At 45.0% G+C, this 21,040-nt stretch overlaps 1 protein-coding gene across 1 annotated transcript; it reads right to left on the bottom strand.

The window, feature by feature from the left end:
- Positions 1–1,275: 1,275 nt before the first annotated feature.
- On the bottom strand, positions 1,276–10,112 carry LOC119172228 (gamma-butyrobetaine dioxygenase). Its single transcript, XM_037423262.2, has 8 exons — positions 9,965–10,112; positions 6,530–6,613; positions 5,962–6,122; positions 5,032–5,267; positions 4,207–4,457; positions 3,364–3,728; positions 2,229–2,497; positions 1,276–1,469 (listed from the first exon to the last, which is right to left on the bottom strand). Exons 1-8 carry the CDS (start codon positions 9,969–9,971, stop codon positions 1,391–1,393), a joined length of 1,452 nt encoding a protein of 483 aa, XP_037279159.2. The 5' UTR covers positions 9,972–10,112; the 3' UTR covers positions 1,276–1,390.
- Positions 10,113–21,040: the final 10,928 nt, after the last annotated feature.

Below are 21,040 nucleotides of genomic sequence, written 5' to 3'. Positions count from 1 at the left end.
AAACTCCTTGTCCAGAGTACATATTTGCGGTTTCTCGAGCCTGAAATGGGTTAATTGTGGATGTTCATCGTCAGTTAATTTGCTTTTCTTTTTTATTTTTTTTATTTATTGCGTCAGCTGGTGCATTATTCTACTCTTTCCCTATGTCGCTTAGTTCGCTTATTGTGCTTGGTTGCACGCGAACCTTCTATCACCGACTGACGTTCAAGTTTCGCACTCCCGAAAATCTTCAATTTTGCGTGTGTACACACACACGCACAGATACAAAACGCACGCACGAACATACGTAAAGAATACTACATTTATTGGGAGAGCCGACTTTACGAGGCAAATATATAATTAGTAAAATTAAGGTAATCAAGCGCTGCTGAGGCACTTTCGAGATTTCATACACTTACCAGAACAGCTTTTGCTCTGCGTCGAGTGTAAGCAAAGCTTAAGGACTGGGTAACGCTTTTCGCCCTCTACGCCAATGCCTTAAAAAAGGCACAAATTTCCAAAGTAGCTCGACAAGATCTTGTAATACCATTCTACATAAAAAATTCATTCAATTGTCATCTGCCTGGAAAGGTTTTCATTTAACCAACACCTCGAAACAAGTATAAGTAATAAATATGCCAGTAATTAATAAATAAAGACATTGAACGGAAAAACCAAAGGAAACATCGAAGCTGGCTTCGCTTAATCATGAATATATCACGTCGTATTTTTAAGTTTATTGTTACTGTGCCACTCAAAATGCCCTTCGTAAATGGTCTTTCACAGCGCTTGAAACAATGACAGCGCAGAAAATTATGTTATTGTTCACAAACATTAGCTTTTTTCTTCATATATTTCGATGGTAAAGCTCGGTATGATTGGGTGAGGGCCTGAATGTGAATTAATAGCCTGTAAACCTTGTAAACGACGACCAGTGAACATTGTATCGTCCTCACATCAGCTAATATCACCGGCGGACAGGCACAGCAAACTGACTTCAAACGCATAAATGGTGTCGCGATATTCACCATGGTGGATCAGGGGCTACGGGACTTCTCTACTGACCCAAAGTTCGTGGGTTAGATCTCGGACAAGGCGGTTGTATGTCGGTGGAGGCTGGATTAATGAGGCCCGTGTCCTGTGCAATGTCAGTTCACGCTGAGAAGCACCAGATGGTCAAAATTTCGGGAGCCCTCCACAACGGCGTCTTTCGTAATCATATCGTGGGTTTGGGACGTGAGACCCTAGATATTATGAACTATACTGCCACAGTAAAAAAAATTGAAAACAGCCACATTTCGGGGATAAGTGTCTTTTTATTGAACCAATCCCGCTACGTAATAAAAATTATATATGGCGCCTAGGATGATGATTCTCTTGTATGTACACGGGTGAGTTTGATGCGTCGTATTTACAGAGTGTCATCTTTCCGCATTTTCTCGTACAGAGACTTCAGCTCGTCGAGGTCCATGTAGCAGCCTTTCAGGTGCCTGAAACAAATCAGACGACAGAAATGCAGCAAAAGCATGTTTGCGGGATGCGCACGGAAAGCACTACTTCATTGTCAGCTGGCAACAAGCGTCTCAGCTAGAATATGATTGGTGCCAGCTCATATTGCACGGTCTTGTGGCGACCTATTATTGCGTAGTTTGTTTTCTAACTCTTTAAACCGCCCACCCTCTAGCTGCACTCCCGATGCACCATAGCCTGAACCAGAAAATGACTCGAGAGCAACTAGAGAGACATAGGCCCAGAATAGTAAGCTGTACTCATCTTCCGAACCCTTTATGTTATCCAGGCAAAACAACTGACTAATTTTTCTTAAACAAGGTCATAAATTATTATCAATAATGATAAGAAGAACGTTAGCCACGAAGCATGCGAATCATTAAGCTGGTGTCACGCTGTTGTTGCAAACGTCTTTCTTTCTTTCTTTCTTTCTTTCTTTCTTTCTTTCTTTCTTTCTTTCTTTCTTTCTTTCTTTCTTTCTTTCTTTCTTTCTTTCTTTCTTTCTTTCTTTCTTTCCTTCTTTCTTTCTTTCTTTCTTTCTTTCTTTCTTATTGGTGCCAGTACCACCACTCACCGCCACACATCTGTTTTCGAGATGCTCTCTGACAGCGTTTGTATACGAGACTAAAAATGAACGAGAAATAGATTCGACATATTGATTGAAAACTGTTTCTTACAGTTTTAGTTAACGTAGCAGGCGTTACTAGCCGACTCATGAGATACACCAGCGCGATTCTCACCTGTCGACTTTGGTGGGGTCGTAGCTCGTCCTTCCGTGCAAGATCCTACGGTTGTTGAGCACTACAAGATCACCGGGGCTCAGGTAGAAGGAGTACTGCAGCGTGCTCTGCTCAATGCGCTGCGCGAACAGTCGCAGTGCCTCGTAGTAGGCGGCCACCTTGTCCTGCGGCAGCAGCGGTGGCCTCATCGAGAACGGGCTGAAGTGGATGTCCTTCAACTTGCCCATGTAGTCGACGCTTATCACGGGCCATGATTCACGGAACCACCTCTGCGTAAAAGCATGGTTCGATCCGCTATTTCACTCGATTTGTCTATGCTGTAAGCATGCCGCAAACGTGTCACGAATAATAGCAACTTCTTAAGCAACAGATGTTGTGGGGCCAGTCAGTTCGTAGACTAAGCCAAATTCCTTGTTTACATCAAAGAACTCTTTTCATGGCAAAAGAAGTGTGCCACCAAGCCATTACAATCATTTTAGGGACAATAACACAATCAGAAACTTGTTGCGCTGTCGACCAACGAATGTTTCTTACTGCCTGGTGAAAATAAGATAGCCAGCAGGCTACACAACTTTCAAAGGACTGTTTAACTCGTACTTTCATGTCACTTCTGCTTCGTATTGATAGGAATTCGAGAATATATCCGCGTCAATCACTCAGCGTATGTCGGATTCGGGGAATGTGCATGCAGTTATTCTGTTTCTTGCCATAGTGATCGCTTTCACCGGGAGCTGGATCTCAGCAACATCCGACTTGTGCAATTGAAACACGCGAAACATACTTCGTGTTACCACACAATTAGCGTGGGCTCCTCTACCGCGACTTGCTTCATAGCTCAGAATGCAGTGCGGGAACATTCAATCCAAAACTTTAAGAAACAAACGAGTCCTGACTTGCCGCGCATTTTACTATATTTAAAGACACCCGTGAGCTCCCTTTGGAGATGATGATGCTCTCTGCGGATAGTCGTGGGACCCAAAATAAGTTAACGTGTCTCTTTCGAAGAGACTCGTAACAGGTCATAACACCGCGAAAAGAGTATTGCTTACTCTTTCTTTTTTCATAGAGTTTATCCCTTGTCTCGCTAGAAACTTCTGTCTGTGACCCTCTGGACAGTGCACATATATATACTCACGTCTCTCTCGGCGTCCAGGAATGAGAAGATGACCGGCGTCGTGGAGAGGATCTTGAAGTGCTCGGGGTAGTTGTAGCGCAGCCACTGAGCCGCGTAGAAGCCGTCCACGAAGAAGGACTTGCCTCCGGCCTCCTGGCCACAGGTGGCCGGGTCGGCCGCCTTCAGGCAGTGCAGGAGCTGGACGCCCGGAGCTCGTTCCCGGTACGCCAGGTCGGTGTGGTGGCTGAACGTTACTCCCGTGTAGGACAGGTGCGTCTTCGGGTCGGCGTTGTAGCGCACGTCAAAGGTCAAGCCGTAGCCGGTCTCTCGGATGTAGCCCATGCGCCGTGCCACACTGATGACCTCGAGCTCGTGCAGGGGCACTCCTAAGCGCGAGTACAGAGATGGCGATCAGATTTTGGTGTTAAAGGCATTTTCACTCGCGAATATGACGTGGTTGTTCTTTGGAAGCGGAATGTGAAACAAGTAAAACACTTTCAACTTCACCTATTAGAATATGAACAATTTGTATGACGCTTTGATAAGTCAAACATGGCGACAGAAAAAACGTTACCTGTTTCGTATTTATTGCTCTTCTTTTTTATATACCGCACATGCGCATGTTCGTGCATTGACTCTTTCGTTCTATGTGTGGTTTCTTTCGTTCATCAGCCTTTTGATGAACGTTATGGTTGTGTCGTTGTATGCTTTTTGAACATGCGCATAGGAAACTGTCATTAAAATAGTAACCGGTGTTTCTTTACTAGGAGCAGTTATCTTTCATAAATATCTAGATATGCGTAGTGATCTAGAAAAAGCCGCAGTGACAGACAACAACAAAAAAAAAACAATGGGAAAGTTTACCTTTGAGGACGGAAATGCCGTACTTGCACACGTTCTTGAGCATCTTCTTGAGGCCAGCTCGCGTGCCCATAAAATCCTCGTACTCCACTTCAGGCGGGTTCTCCTCTATCTCGTCGCGGTTCCAAAGGATCACGGAGGACTTCTTGTTCGTGTAAGCCTCGTCTTTAATGTCATCGTGAGGCTGCGGCAGAGCCATGGGCTCGGCAGCGGAAGCAGCAGGGGTGGCCGCTACTTTAATGGGGCTAGGTTCTCTGCATACAATAAGCAAATTTGTTGTTACATAATCGTACTGCCAGTTATACGCGGACATTGAAACATTTTGCACAATCAATTTCTATGATGCTATTTCACTAACACGAACTTACAAGGCCACTTCGACACAATATTTATATAGGTCGACTTTTAGAAAAAAACTATAATTGTTTATATTAGTGCGCGTTTGAAAGATTCTCTGAGGTCTCTTCAATACGGATACCCAAATGCGGATCATGTGACCGATGAACTAGTATTTCAACTCTCAGCCAAATAATAAAAACGTTGCTTTAACTTTACAAGCACTGGTTCACCTCACATTTTCCAAGGCTAGTTTTGATCAATTTCGATGCAAGACCTCCGCAGCTGTTATATAACTTGTGACGTGTAGCTGTTATATGAACTAATTTGTGCACAATGATAGTAGAGTTTTCTTAGTGTCAATATACATATGTGTAGAGTATTTTCTTAAGAGCTCGCATCTTTTATCTGATGCACTAACTTACGGAGCATGCAGCGTGGTCCGGTTAATTTTAAATGGCTTAAAAATAAAAAAAAAGACTCGATACTTACGCCTCTCGCTCCTTGGGCTGGAAGAGTTGGGAAAATTGGTGAAGCCATTCGGCCGAGTAGGTGCTGGCATGCGGCGGCCGGCGTGCAGACTGGGGCCAGAAGACCTCCAGAAGCTGCGCGTTGTTCTCGACGTCCCAGGAGAGAGGCTGGATTTTGGGGTCTATCTGGGCGCTGTTGAGCTGCTTCTCTTGCGTCGGTGGATGCACGCATGCCTGGCACCGGCAGCTGTCCCGCAGCTGTGAGGTGAGACACCAGAAAAATATGAGATCACCGTTTTTCTTCATCATTTCATATGATCGAGAACCTAATGATTATTTGCACTAAGAAAACGAATTTGACTGTGCGAGCAGCATCGTTGAGTCGGAGCCTCATCTAATGCTTAGAACTAGATTTGAGTGTTTGCATCTTAATACCATTTTGCATAGCATCTTCTGAAGTAGAGAAATTATGCACGCGTCTCAACGTTTTCGTAAATCACAACGTATGTTTCAGGTTGTTCCTGAAGTGTGTGCGGCCCAGTGAAGCGAAAATTTTGTGACGCAACAGCAGTCCATTATAGCGGGTAGCTCACATAAATACGGGATTCATGTTACAACACTAGGCGTGCGAGCCGGTGTGTACGAGAGAGGTCAAAACCGCATTCATGTTTTCGTGGGAATACCAGCGGCACCGAATGAAGCTGAAGAAATCGACACGCTTTTGTCTGTCCTGTCCTTGCCTCTTTTTTTTTGTCTCGGTTTCTTCCGCCTCATTTGGTGCCGCTCGTATTCCCACCAAGACTATGTACTATCTTGCTCAACAAGCCACCCTATATAATAAAATGCTAATGTTGTTTTCGCTTGCCTCTTGTGTCCTTGTAGGCCCTATCTGTATTGTAAGCTTCCCTCTCTATCACATTGTTCTGCGAAACAGAAATGCGATCATACTCACCCAAGTGCTGCTGAACTGGCATTTGCTGTTGTCGGAGAAGGTGACACATAGGGTGTTCTCGCTGGATTTGTACACGTCTTTGATCTTTGGTGGGGGAAGTGAGAATTCTTCATGCTCTTCGGCGAGAACAGTGCTCATAGAACGAGCCGATCTCGCCGCCACTGGGTGAATAAAAAAAAGAGACAAAATCACTCGTAATGCCAACTATTTCATTGTAGCTATACCATCTAATCAGCCCTCAAATATGTGCACACTCGCTCTTGCGTAGATTCTGGTGGGTGAGGCCAGGACCTATGGCAGAGCATTCGATCACCAGTTTGAAAAACATGCTCGTAAAGCGAAAATAGGGCATATACCTGAAAGAATGCTTGCACGAGTCGGCGACAGGACAGATTAGTTATCGGTTACATTGATATTTGTATGTTGGAAATTTAATTAGGTTCGAATATACAAATTTCACATTAAAAATGTTTGATAAAGTACAAAGTAAAGCATACGCACAGCCGAAGGCTTGTTCCAAATAATGCTGCGCCTAAAAAAGATGCGTTACGCGAGGTGTGTTACCTACCTGTAGCTTTGGTGATTGGGACGCCGGAAGTGCGGCATTGGATGATTTGCCTCCCGGTTCTAGAAAGAAGGATTTTTCTGCAAACTGCAAAGAAACAAGATGAATACGGTGTAAAGATCCTTGTTCACAAAAAAACCACCCAAAAGCGATGAATAATGTAAACATTCATTATCTGTTTTTTTGTTGGGAACCTCTGTGTCATTTGGCTGGGCGGGGGCATTTTGAAATTCGGATGTGGTTATATGAGTGCGCGAACACGCAGAAGCGAAAGGTGATGGTCTTACATAAATGGCGGCTGAACTCCCCTTCCTGTTTCTTTCTCTGGTACTGAGAAATAAAACTGGCATGCACGCTTGAATTTTTTTATCTATTCCCCTCTCTTTTTTTATTATATGGAGACAAAATACTGTGATTTCTCACTCGGTGGTTAGGAGATTTGCCAGCTGGTGGACTGTTTTATTAAAAGACAAGTTACCGTTGTGCGGTGAGAGTTCGTAACGTGTGCGGGAGACACATAATTACTGGTGGTTATAGTATGATATTGACAAAAACATAACATGTTTCCATGAAGTCTACTGACAGGGAACGCAGTATGGAATCATTTCTAAGGTCAGTTCTACGAACCACGTGTTGTCGCCATGATTAAAAACTCAGTCTGCTTCGAGAACACTGTCCGGCAGTGTTCGTGATGTAATTACTTTGATCACGGTAGCTTATCAGTCCACAAGCTATCAGCGACCCACATCTTGATCTTTTATAGAGTTGTTACTTGGCAGCATTCGGCGTTTACTGACTCAGCAACAGTTCTCTCTCAAGCCTATTGTTACGTTCGAGTCGCGTGCCCTTTGAATGGCAATGGACGTGCTCTAAGGCACCACACAATGCAATGATAAATGGCAAGGATGCGTGAGATAATCGCATGTCACGTATGCCGTTTGCCGAACCGAGGCTTTCCCAGTGGACCTTTGTAGGATGACGTCCAGGTGATAAGACGCGATAACGCCGGCGACATGACACGGCTAAAAGAGAGCACTGAGGGCAATGTTGACAGGTACTTCACGTTCATCGGCGCACAATTCGCTAGTGGCATCGGTTATCATTCATCTTTCACAAGATAACGGCGAGGTCGCACTTTTTTAAGTCTAACAAAATGTAGTCATAAAAAAACAAGTTTCCAGCACGTGTCTCCCAGCAGTCACTGCCATATTGAGTATCGAGCACTCCGTATTGCGCCACCACATCTCGTAGTTCCGGGACTGGTTGGAGGTGGATCGACTTAATGATGGTGACCTGAACACTTAGTTGTCCTTGTCGCTTCTGTTGCTGTTACTGCTTATTGTTTTTGGATCTTTTGTACATCCACTTGTTCGAGGGGAGATAAATCTCTCCTGAGTAGCTAAGCAACCAGCTACTATGTGAACGGTCTGGCCCAAAAACCTAGGAAAATTGAAAAGAACCTCTGGCACAGGTACGATACGATTTGTGATAAATAAATATTTGAACGGGATGAAAAAAAACGGTGAAGTTGAAAGAGAATCATGCTTTTGAACTTCGTGAACTGGGCGTGATATTGTCAGCCGTTGATGTTATTGTATCCATACTGTAAAACAGGGGAGTGGCCAGAAGGGCGATAGAACCCTACTACCCCCCCCCCCCCTAAATTTTTACTACATACGCCCCTGCTATAACTATATTACCGCCCTTCGGTAACATTTTCACTTCGAGATTCTATGGCGTGCAAGGCTTCACTAACCGCGAAAGTAACTGAACGTTTTCTGCATTCACATATGCATAATTTTTGTAGAGTATGTATACCTTTTGGATACATGGCGATGCGGGCTATTGTTAAGTATGTCATGCCTCCTTCCCACACCCTGCCACCTCGTCTTCATCTCGAGAAAGCTATGAGGAACGAGTCAAGCAGGGGTGCCCTTATCTGCAGTGGGGGGAGGCACTCTTATCGCTTTCCAGCTGTCTGTGCTTTCGGTGATATAACAGCGTTGCAGATGCCATAAAGCTAGCAAACAAAGACTGTGCAACGGAAATCCTCGGTCCAGCTAGGGACACAAGCGACAGCGATAACGTATATACTTGAAGCTTTCTTCCTGGGCCGGCTTTTTAACAAGGAAGGACACCGCTTCGGCAGCTTGCCAGTCACCGTCGCTGCGCTCGCAGCGCGCGGGCTTTTTTGCCTCGGCAACTACGAAACTCGCAAGTCGTGCTCCTGAGGAGATGTCGACGGGCTCTCGAGTGGCTTCGTGAAAAAGTAAGAAAAAAAAGGACCGAAGTCGGTGCATCTATTGAGCAAACTCATGATCGACTTCTATCAGACGATAACTTGGCATCACTCCAGTGGGACACCATCAAAGAGGAGCTTGGCTCTATGCCCTTCTCTGCATTTAAAGGCGAGAAAAAAAAATAATGTGATGTGTTCGCAACCTGAGCATCTGTTCTTCAAAGTCCATGGGTGTTATAAGCGTGGCGTAGCTGTAAGCACAAGCAAGTGGATCCCGCGGCTGTCTCTAGTTACGTCCACAGTAATTCTTCATAATTGCTTGGAACCGGTCGGCCGACTCCAGACCTTTGCACAAGATACTTCGGGCAGCAGGAAGCGATATGATTTATTTGAAAGCTTTCATTATCCGTATATGGACAGCTGTAATCACGAGTTCTTGCTTTTTGTTCTTTGAGAAATTCTAGATAGCCAAAACACGATATTGCCACGCAGAGAAGCAAAGACAGCACCTAGTGCCAATTTTTTTTTTTAGATAAAGATGGTCGCAGAATAGCTGCTATATGCCACAGAATAGCTAGTCGATCAAAGACTTGCTGGATACTCAGAGATTACGCCTACATACAGCTCAAAAACAAATCGTCCTCGAGAACATCCGTTTTGCTTGTATAGCCATTTCAAGCAATGTTTTTGTTATTTACCAGTATTTTCTATAAAGGACAGGGATGGTGTATTCGCATGCATACTGCGATATGAGCGAAAAAAAAAACTGTCAAGCAGAAACGCCGAAGTGCTACAGCATACTTATAAACACGCTCTCAAGACACGAGCTCACAAATGTCACTTCTACAGGTTCTCTGGATTTTTTCCCGCACCAGCATGATCAAAAGGACGCGTCTGTGCGTGGTAACCGTATCTAAAAACCGAAGCGAAAGCATCAACGTCTTGCTATATACTTAACTATCTGCAACGTGCAAGTTTTTCTACTCAACTGGACAGACACCTGTCGAATGGTTACATTCAAAACACTTACAAGTTTCCACTAGGAAACGGGAGCAATGACCAAGCTTGAGGCCGTCACATGAGATAATCGCTGGTTGAAAGGTGTTAACCAAGTCGCTTCAGGGCATGACTGAGAATATTTGGCTATGCGCTAAATTTTTGTTTACAGGTAAACACGCACACAATGCACGTGTACTCACCTTCCATGGTTGCAAGAGTTCGCTCTGCCAACTTTTCATGTATGGGATGGTCAGCTATGCACTGTAGTTCAACTTGTTTTGAAAAGACCTCGAGCGTCCGCCATTCTTTAAGCGTCTCGCTGACCAATCAGGGGCCAGACCGCTAACCACGTGGCCAACACACCCTTCGCTTTCCGCTTCCCTCGCCCCGCGAGGTCAGACTCCGCGCGCATCTCTTATCCCGCTCTCATTTCTACGCGACTCTCCAATTTTCGAGACCTCTCGCTGCTCGCGATAGAGAGAAAGGGAGCGATAAGGGACGTCTCGCTGGAGCGCGTGCGCTGCTCACAGCACGGTGTCGCGGGGTTCCGCATACGTCACGACGGAGCCGGAATGCTAAGAATGAAATCCCCGATCACTCGACCTGGTTAGTTTAAAAGATTGATGGACAGCAACGTCTAGTTAACACAGGACGTTGTTGAAACGTTCAGATAATATTGAAGTGCAGCTTCATAGCAGGTGCTTGGCGAAATGTACGCATGTTCGCGATATGTCATGACAATGACATTTGGCATGCTTGTTCATTCTTTTGAACAGAAATAACATCAGAGTTTCGTATCTATGGCCACCTAAAGTGCGTTGAAGCCTTTCCTACGTGCCCCCACATCCACGTAGACGTCGCACGTTTCACACGTTTCGTTGTCGTTGATCTCCGGTAGTGTTTTTTGTTTGCATGTTTATTGTAGCTGTTCTAACGTGACCGATGCTAATAAGACATCGTAGTAAACCAACCTGGGCGCGTAGCGGTTGCTTTGACACTCCCTTTATTACCGGCAGAGAAGTAGGTCCATTACCATATTCCCTTCTCCTCGTGCGTTTCCAGTGGTCGGTAAACAACCCGCAAACATTCGCGGATACGACTTTCCGCACTTTAACGACAAAATTACCCTACGAACTCCTTCCTTAAACTTCGAATGTTTGCATTCAGCTTTGACCTCACAACGAGGGTCTTTCGGTATCATTTTTTACCGAGGGGCCTTTTTTCAACTTTTTCAAACTTCTTACCAATATTGTTTGCTTAGACGGAGTATGCCTCTTGAGCAAGAGCGGCATGACACAAACAACTGCCGACGCAGGCGACTGCGACGATGGTGTTCCCCGACCTTGAAGTGAGGCGAGAGAGAAAAAACATGGCCGAGAGGGAGAGAGGTGGAGAGATGATCCAAGATACGGAGTAGGCTCGTTTGCCTCGCCGTTTGCACCAACACAACTTCGTCGTCGCCATTTTCTCCTCCGACCCAGTTAGACGCGTGTTGCTAGGTGGCTGTCGACGCGCGAGATGACAAACATACCGCGTCATTGCCGGCTGCTCACCGATAGCGCTCAGCTGCAGAGAAAGGCCAGAGTACACTAACGCCGCCAGCACGCAGAAAATGAGGAGAATACCCTCCTATTCTGTGGCAGGTGGCAGTTATGGCTCCACTTTTGTTGTCTCGGTAACGTAGCGTTGCCTGCGCTGTATTGTCGATTAAACCAGCGTCTCGTGCTACGGACGCACGACGTTTTGGTGTCGCAGCTCTCTGCCTAAAATGAGTAACGCACGTGTTGTCGTAACAGTACGAAGACGGTGAGCAATCCCATAAAACAATTCTGCGTGGCTCATAGCTACCAAGTTGAAGTAGCCCGTCATTATCAGATATCCTGCAAACACCTGATGATGGTTACGTGAGTCTACGCCGTACTAAAGGTTCGTTGTGTCTCCGACAAAGATTGCCACGCTGCCATTTGATTTAGAGGTATCTCGAGATCCTTCATGTTGTGATCTAACAACTGCCCAATGGAATAATACTAACTCACGGTTTTCTTGATATGGTACAAAACCCCTGTCTCATAGTCTTGTTAATTTAAGTGCCTAGAACAAAAACATGAATCAGGCCGTTCGTACTCTGCGTCATCTGTGGGTTTAACTACAAAAAAAAAAGCTACTTGAGATGGGCGAAGCATATAAGGAAATGTGTTTCAACTGCGCTAAAATGAAACGTTAAAAATGGCGAAACATGCAGTATGCGCTGATGTCTCCCGAAGCAAAATCGCTGCTAATGGGCAAGAATAACAGCCACAACAGTCAAGGAGAAGAAGAGCAACAACGACCTCAACAACGACGACGACAACATCCTGATTGAGGTAATTTGCCACATTGTTTTGAGAAATATTCATTCTATGAATCACTACTGGTGGCAACCCCGAAAACGAGCAAGTAGGGAAGGCTGTTCGAGCTCCATAATGTGGTCGGCCCTTTGTTGGGCTTTTGTTGAGCCCTTTGTTAGCTTCTTCATACTTAGTGGACGGGTGGCAAGTAAGACTCCATCACTTTGCAGATATGTTTCAAGGAGTGGCGTTCTCATTGGATTACTTTACCGAGGAAATCCACGTTTGTCTATCTAATTTTAGGCGAGAAACTTGAGTGCTTTGATAAATTTTGTCGGGGATTCTGATGCTACTGCTAAGCTCATCATTAGGTTTTAGGCAGTAATGACCAACCTGTAGCTCAAGATATGCATAGTATGAACAGGTGGCGAGTGATGGGCTTTTTCTCAGTTTTTGCAATGCATACCCGTTATGATGAACCATTGATTGATTGATATGTGGAGTTTAACGTCCCAAAACAACTATATGATTATGAGAGACGCCATAGTGGAGGGCTCCGGAAATTTCGACCTCCTGGGGTTCCTTAACGTGCACCCAAATCTGAGCACACGGGCCTACGACATTTTCGCCCCCATCGGAAACACAGCCGCCGCAGCCGGGATTTGAACCCGCGACCTGCGGGTCAGCAGCCGAGTACCTTAGCCACTAGACCACCACGGCGGGGCGTTATGATGAACCACGACGACAACATGACAGGACGTTAAGCCGAGACCCTAAGGACCTTCACCCCTAAAAAAAGGAAGGCGAGATGAGTGGCTCCAAAGAAACGTTGCTAGTATTACACGTTGTTTGGGTAGACGTCATGGTAACTCACTGCCAGTGCTTCACGGCGTTCAGTTTTCGTGGAAAGTAGGCTCCACCTACAAAAGGCGTGGAGCCTTCGGATGCACTTAGCGCTACGACTGTTTAACGGCCTAGCCAATTACCTGGCAAACGCAGAAGCTCGACAACCATTTTTGATGGCCGTATTCATTTCTACGGAAGACAGTAAATGAGTGCTAACGTGCGCAGGCGTCATCTCACGAGTTGGAAATGCATCGACTGTCACATAGACGATTGTCAACGGCACCTGTATGTACACTTTATGCTGAAGTATTGAAATTTATCAGCGATGAAAACAGAAACAATATATCAGGACATTCATATTATTATACATACCTGTTCTTTTTTCTGCGTTTCAGAACCAAAATATCGTTATAAGGCACGCCTTAAAGTAGGGTTCCAGAAGTATCGACCGTTAGGTGTTATTTAACATGGAGTGACATCATACAGCACACTGGCCTCTATAATATTGCCTACATCGAAATGTGACCAAGATTTTTCCTTGTTATAGCATTATCGCTTATTCCTTTAGATGCTCCCCTATAGGTAAATATGGAGAAGACGAGATAATCCCTAGCTAAAGCATTCCCAACTACCTATGTGTGTCAGAACAGTAGGCACTGCACAACCTCGGTGGTTGCTAGCATGACTACGAAATCCAGAATACGGACATCATGACATCCTCTGAATAAGAATTTTCCGTTGCCCGATTACATTCACATCACAGAAAAAAGAGGACCGTCTGCATGCCTGTTCAGTCTGCCAGAATAATCATCCGACGACGTGCTCTTTCACTGACAAATTTACTTTGAACACGTGCATGCGTATGCTCCGTTGCAGGTGAAGGGGATTCAGTGGAAGAGATATGACGTTTGCACTTGCATGAGGCTGTGCCTTTGTGATTGCGCGCTCAGCGTGGATTCGATAAGTGGTGGCTGTGGTTTCTTTTTTGTTTTTGTCTCAATTCGCGTGCCTGCATTCACCCAATTCGCTTTATTTTTTATCGGGTGTGGCACACGCCTCTAGAACTCCAAGTGATGCCTGACGACGTGACTAACTCCTTAGTGAACATGCAGTCATGGCTCGTTCTCAAAGTGAGGAGCGCTTTAGGGGGCCAGGCTGTAATCGTGTGCTGTCGTCATCGGTCGGCATCACGCAGGCACAGCCACGCATAGGGTTTCCTAATACACACTAGAGGGAACTTTGGCGCTAGTGTCTATGGCAGACGCAACACACGGCGCTTCAGCGAGCATGGGAATGATGGGTAGTACACACATTTGTCTAATATTCATACTTGTGGCCTGCTTCTGGCTCCGTGTGGGTTCGTGTGGCTTGAAGTTGTTTTTTTTTTTCATGAAACAAATATTAGCAAATGTTCAGCGGTTGCGCTTCAGCATCTTATTTTTTTAGACTTACTTTTCGAGATCGGGTCATGAAGTTCAAAAGGGTTGAATCTCTTTCTCAAAACAAAACCGAAACACAGCAATAAACGACGCCGCAAACACGATTCGCCGTCCGCAAGTACGAATACTACGCAAGTGTGTGTACTGCCCATCATTCCCAAGGTCGCTGAACGATCGCAGCGCCAGAGTGCCCTCTAGTTAATTTTGGGAAACTCTATGCAGCCACGTTTATCGTAGCGAGCTGTAGCATATTGAGCGTGTGCTCGCACCGAGGAGAAGCCGTGAAGCCTTCTTCCTCTCGTTCTTCCACTTGTTATTCGGGCGCCTTTATGATGATATTAGGTGCACACATTACTCATATGGCCAAGGAAACACAACACAAAGCACGTACGAAAATTGAAATAGGAAGGGTGGCTCTTTGGCCTCGTCGGTGTGGCATGTACGTAAAGGTAAGCGTGCCACTGAATTGACGAGGACAAGAAAGGGATTACACACAAGCGCTAATTTTCAACAGCGAATTATCGGAAGCCGGATAACAGGGTATACACACGCAAAGGTAGACATTCAAGCATGTGCATATAAGGTGGCGCAAAGTAATGACAATATTTTTTCTGAATAAAAATAAATTAGAGCTCCATGCACACTCTTGGCATAGCTTGTGCGTAGTTGCCGATTCCACAGTCAACCGCGTGGTTTCATCTTTGTGCGTGTTAATAACCGAGCACTTGTCAAGCACAAGCGATAACCAGAGAGAGAGAGAGAGAGAGAGAGAGAGAGAGAGAGAGAGAGAGAGAAATACAAATAAACAAGAAAAAGCAGAGATAAACTAAAGAAAGAACAACAAAAACAGTGGGGGAATGAAAGAGAATACCGTAGAGAAACAAAGAATGCTGCCCTGTTTCGCACTTTCTTCAGTCTTGGCAACCCTAGGGGGAAAATGCCTTTCTTATATATTTTTGTTTTTTTTTTTGGCGGAATCCGTAAGATATTTGGCATATATTTTGTGCGCTACACTAAGTTTAGAGAAAAACGCGAAGCAGAGACGCTAATTTAAAGAAATGCTCGTTAGGTAATGCTCGACACGAAGAGCATTGAACGGAGATAAAATATGTTTGCTTCGGGAATGCCAAAGGGACGCTAAAGATCAAAGTGATTTTCGTACTAGTAAATTGCTCTTTCTATTCCAGATTCACCGCGCTGCATTCGCTCGACAGTACGCTTTGGAAACCAGAAAACATGCAAAAATAAATTATCGGTGGTGAAAACCCCCTCAAAACTTTCGCACCAAATGCCTGGTGACACCATACGTTTTTGTGGTACCTACTTGGTGCTGCAAAGTTACTAATCAGAATAAATAAATGTAGATAAAGTTTATTGTCCTTAGAGACGGCCATTCGCTTAACACTTTAAAGGTGAACGAACTTTGTTGAGCCTTTGTCCCCAATGTCGGCTGATAAATCAAGACGCCATGATGTCTAGACTTGGCTGCTGAAATGTTAGCGCGCTGAGATATGCATTGGAAGCTTGTGAGCAGATCAGAAGTTGTTCAGCGCATGCAGAAAATAAAACCGACAGCGTGCGCGTCACTCATCACCTCCTCAGTGCAGGAAAAAATTGATTCTCACAGCGAGCAACACTTGAAGAAGTACATTGTGATAAGATCAGGGAAAAGTGAAAAAAATATACATTCAAAGGTGAACATTCGTCATAAGTGGGCCATGGTTGCGGTAAAAAAACTGGAGAAGAAAAAACTGCAGACCTATGTGGAAGGCGCAGCACAGTCACAGCGAAAGCTAGAAGAGCAGCCTTTCAGAGCCTTTTCAAAACACTCCTTGAGTAATTACTGCAAGCACAGTTGCTTGATACCCACTAGGGCAATAACAATAATAAGCTTTTGAGTAGCAGGCCGGCACTCGCTAGGATATTTTTCGTCAGTCTTCTGAGAAGCGTGGTATCCGCTAAACGCTCGCAACGAATTTTGTGGCAATTTTTCATGCAGTGGCTGACAACGATGAGAAATTATGGCTGAAGGGGGTATGCACCGGAGTTAATTGGGAAACAAGAACAAGCTTTTGTAATTGGTTGGAGCATTGGACGGCCCACTTGTTATGCTAATCGCAGTGTGCGATGACTGGTTGTTCTTTCACTGTTTTAAAACGCTTTATATGTCGTATTAACGTGATTGCTTTCCTCCCTACATCAAGCCTGCCTAAGGCAAGTTTGTCCACTAGTCACAATAACCGGTGTAGCTCAGTTGCGATCCAATAACAGCTGTCGCCGTAAAAAAAAAAAAAAAAGCCCCCGACAAAACTTATTTAGACAACCTCGATGTGAAGAAACTAGTCAGGCTTCCAAACCGCAGGTTTTCCTAAAATACATCTCGAGCTTCCTCTTTCCTTCACCCCCCCCCCCCCCAAAAAAAAAAGTGCGAGTCGTGTATGTTGTACCGCTCGTCCCACGCTTCGTCCTTCAATTAACTATGTGCGCGTGGGGGGGGGGGGGGGGGGTATACCAGGCGATACACGTAAAAACAAATTATTTCGGAGCAACAGGTCAATTTCTTATATTATAGTTAATAGTATATGTCCCTGATATTTCAAAAAGGATTTCATTTATTGCGTGGCTAATGCATTCTGCATATTTTCAAGTCATTTTCAGCACCTGAGCTGTTCTAGCTCAGTGTGAAATATCTTTCGTGACCCAAATCTGTAAAAATCACGAATTAGCACGCGCGAAAAAAACAGAAAAAAAAGCAAATGAAGAGAGAAAAAAAAGATAACAAGCAAGACAAAGTGAGCCAGAAATGAAGACGCAGTGAGAAAAGAGAGAAAATGCAGAGAGGAAGTAAAGTAGAAAGAGAAATTCATGGAAAGAAGAGAGAGATATATAGGAAACAAAAAGATATAGAAACGAATAGAAACGAAACCCAAAGGGAAAAATAGACAAAAGCAGAGTTCAACAAGCTTCACTTCGTGGACGCCGCTAAAATAGCGAAGCAGGTATAGCTGCCATTATCAGGGAGATTTTTAAGATCAACCTAATTTTTTTTTTGCGCATCTGCAAACAAGAAAAGCTTTGTGGTCTCCTCATCATTTAGTTTTCGCAATAAATTTTGACATTTTGATATCACCCTCTGGTGCCTCAAAGAACACTAAATCTTTTTCTTATTTTTAATATATTTTTTTCTGGTACCGTGATGCATTGACCATGATCCTTGGTTTCCTGAATATCTAGAGGTGCTCCTATGAGCCCACCATGTGGGCCTGCGGGCTTCGTTGATGTTGCGCTGTGAAATGCACACGATTGCCTATACATTGAAAAAAAAAAAGCCACTGAACACTCACATTTACCGATCACCCTTCGTGGCGTAGCACGCAGCACTATAGCTCAGTTAAACGCCATGCTACAGGCTGCCCTATAAGGAAGACCACAAGAACTACGTAAACGCGTCAATGAATACGTAGAGAGATATCATTGGCGTGTTTGTGAAAGAAAATTTGATCCGTGGTGGGCATCGCATATTTGAGAAGTGTGAAATATGTTATATTATGTTTTTTTCTTGATGACTGTCGTAATATACTAAAGAAAGAGAATAAAATTTGTGTTCTTTTTAAAATAACCTCTTACCTCTGACATCACCTCTTTCAATTTGCTGCCATTAGATTGAGTGCAGTGCTGCGTGGGCATATATCATCATGCATGGATCATCTGACGCACTAACATCCTGGATTGGTGGACGTTTTGATTATGCAGGCCTCTGTGCGAGTGCAAATAATGTGTTTGTTACAAAAAATGGAGATGCTGAGTGTGCAGGGGAGAGTGTTAATGCTCAAACGTCTGAATAAAGTGTTGCAAAGCTGGCGCCTAGTAAGAATAACAATTCATTACTGCTATCTATTAGTCGTTACTCCAGTTTTGTTGAAATCATACGCTGATGAAGTTACGCTAAAGAAAAACCCGTGAGTGTAAATAATGCTCAACTAATAGAAGTAGCGGTGACATCAGGAATCATGAATAGTTTTAATCAATTTATGCAAGAGAAAGTTTGGTAAAAATGGGGAAATTTCAACTGTATGAGAGAGAAATTTCTCACTCACGGGTTGGCAGCCCTGCTAATGGCGTTCCCATAGTCAGGCTAACGCGTTTATTTACTTTGAAGTTTTCAGATATGTTGTATCGTTGCTCTTTAATGAACTGCTTGTTATTTAAGGTGGTATACCAGCCCCCGCAAAGTATCACGTGACAGTGTTGTGACTATGGTAGCTCACACGCCATATGAGAGCCTAACAGTTGCCTTGATTCTCTTCTGTAGAAGTTGTGTGAAGTGCAATTCATCCAATTTCTGTGGCGCGTTTAGAACGATGATGGTCCTCTGATAAGCAGCACAAATTGTAGTGTTATATAAACCCGTTTTTCGGGCGTGCTTTCATTTTTAGTGGCCATAGGTCTTATATACCATGCCTAACTCACCGGTTCTCGTCGTCGTCCCTTTCAGTGGACTAGTGGGGCGTTTACTCAATGTCTGTGGCACATACCCGTTTATGATTCCCCCGCACTTTGCCGCGGATGCCGGACATGAAGAGTCGATCAAGCGCAGCGTCGCTCTTGAAGCAAATCATATGGCGGTTTTGGGACGTTTAACCCCACATATCAATCAATCATTCTTGAAGAAAAGAGTGCTAGAAAGAAAGAGAAAACCTCAAAGAAAACTAAAGGAGGCCGCCCAGCTCCGCAGTCTCTTCAGGCACGACCCTTCGAGAGCGACGCTATCCGTCAGCTCCGCTGTCTCTTAAGCATTGTAGCGTCGCCGCAGTGGTCTAGTGGATGAGGTATTGAGCTGCTGACCAACAGGTCGCGGGATCAAATCCCGGCTGCGGCGGCTTCATTTTCGATGGATGCGTAAATGCTGTATGCTCGTGTACTCAAATTCTGGTGCACGTTAAAGAAACCCAGGTGGTCGAAATTTCCGAAGCCCTTCACTACGACGTCTCTCATAATCTTATGGTGGTTTTGAAACGTCAAACCATACTTATAAATCTTTTAGCATTGCACCCCCGTTGAAAGCCAAGCTAACCTTTTACTCTGTAACTTCTTCGCACGGCCTCGCCGCGGTGGTCTAGTGGCTAAGGTACTCGGCTGCTGACCCGCAGGTCGCGGGTTTGAATCCCGGCTGCGGCGGCTGCATTCACGATGGAGGCGGAAATGTTGTAGGCCCGTGTGCCCGTGTGCACGCTAAGGAACCTCAGGTGGCCGAAATTTCTGGAGCCCTCCACTACGGCGTCTCTTATAATTATATGGTGGTTTTGGGACGTTAAATCCCACATACCAACCAACTTCTTCGCATGAGAAAAACGAATCAGTTTGAACACCGTTTTCTTGGTGACGCTACGTAACGAAGTGTAAGGCAATGCCGAGTGTTTGCGTTCCTATCAGTAGTTAAGAAAGCCAGATCGGAGAACGCTTCAGCGTGAAAACAAGCCGCAGCGCCGCATGTGCGCACACGCAATTTTATTGTTCTCGCACACATTAAGTGGGCGCAAGCTGTCTTTGAGGTCTCAACAGTTGTTAACAAAAAGTGCAGAGTGTACATGTTCGCTACCTCTTGGCAATGACTCGTGACCTCTGCGAAAGTTTTCACCGCACTCATAAAAGCGGCTCACGTGCTTCAAATAACACATCAAAAGTCAATGTTCTCCAATTGTCATCCAGATCACCGGTTGAAGGGCTTGTAGAACAGAGTACACCGCAAACATATTGACGGGCACCAACGTTACTTACTTACTTTTAGCTTTGTTCATTCGATAAGCATTTGTTTGCGAACCTATCAGCTTGTTGCATTCTGTGATAAATGGTCGTAATGAACGGCTGTTTATCGACCTACTTGATTTCTTTTCGTAGCGTTGATGCTGATGGCGCAATCTGTAGCGCGAGTATTCACAGCCATGTTTCGGTGAGGGAAAAAAATGTCCGGTAAACGCCATTCCCAATTTTAGTCCGAAGTTCGGGTTATGCAAAGCTACGGGTGAAATCTGAGGCAACGACCCGACATAGTGGTGTACTCGTTGTGGTACTCGACTGCTGACCCAAAAGGTCGCGGTATCCAATCATGGCTACCCCTGTCACCTTTCGATATTTTGTACCCGTGTATTAGACTTGGGTGGGTTTTAAAGAATATCATATGGTCAAACGTTTAAGACACCGCCACTAAGGCGTCACTCACAATCGTATGTGGGTTTTGGGACGCAAAACCCCAACAATTTCATTGTTCCCCGATGCAACGAAAACAGTTCCAAGCCAAAGGAAAACAAAATGGGGGAACCTCACAGTTCTTGCATAGTAGTACACGGACTGAAAGCCGCTTTCGCAATACGTTCAGCTAGAAATCTCAGAGCGATCGCAGACGTCGCACTCACGCGACGAGAGGCGTCAGCGGTCGCGTGTTTATCTAATACCTCCTTTCTTTATTCGCATTCTTTGATACAGCCAGTCTAGCTCGCGTCTTGGGGCTGTTGGCGCCCACGAGTAGCGGCACGTGGATTCATGTGGTCTGTGACGTCACAGGCGTCCAAGGACGCGGGCAGTTTTATTATTCTTTTCGCGCGCGTTGCGTATCCTCCGCGAGGGGGTTTCCTGACCTTGTGGCTCGCGTTCGTCCCCAAGGGCG

Source organism: Rhipicephalus microplus, chromosome 4 (assembly GCF_043290135.1).
Source record: "Rhipicephalus microplus isolate Deutch F79 chromosome 4, USDA_Rmic, whole genome shotgun sequence".
In the NCBI taxonomy this organism is placed as follows: domain Eukaryota; kingdom Metazoa; phylum Arthropoda; class Arachnida; order Ixodida; family Ixodidae; genus Rhipicephalus; species Rhipicephalus microplus.
This window is presented reverse-complemented; position numbering and strand designations above follow the sequence as displayed.

Bases quoted from the DNA above. Each gene is read 5' to 3' on its own strand.
- LOC119172228 (XM_037423262.2), bottom strand. The intron at 6,123-6,529 runs GTAGGTAACACA...TTATTCACCCAG, and splicing joins CCCAATCACCAAAGCTACAG to TGGCGGCGAGATCGGCTCGT. The intron at 4,458-5,031 runs GTAAGTATCGAG...TATTGTATGCAG, and splicing joins CAGCCCAAGGAGCGAGAGGC to AGAACCTAGCCCCATTAAAG.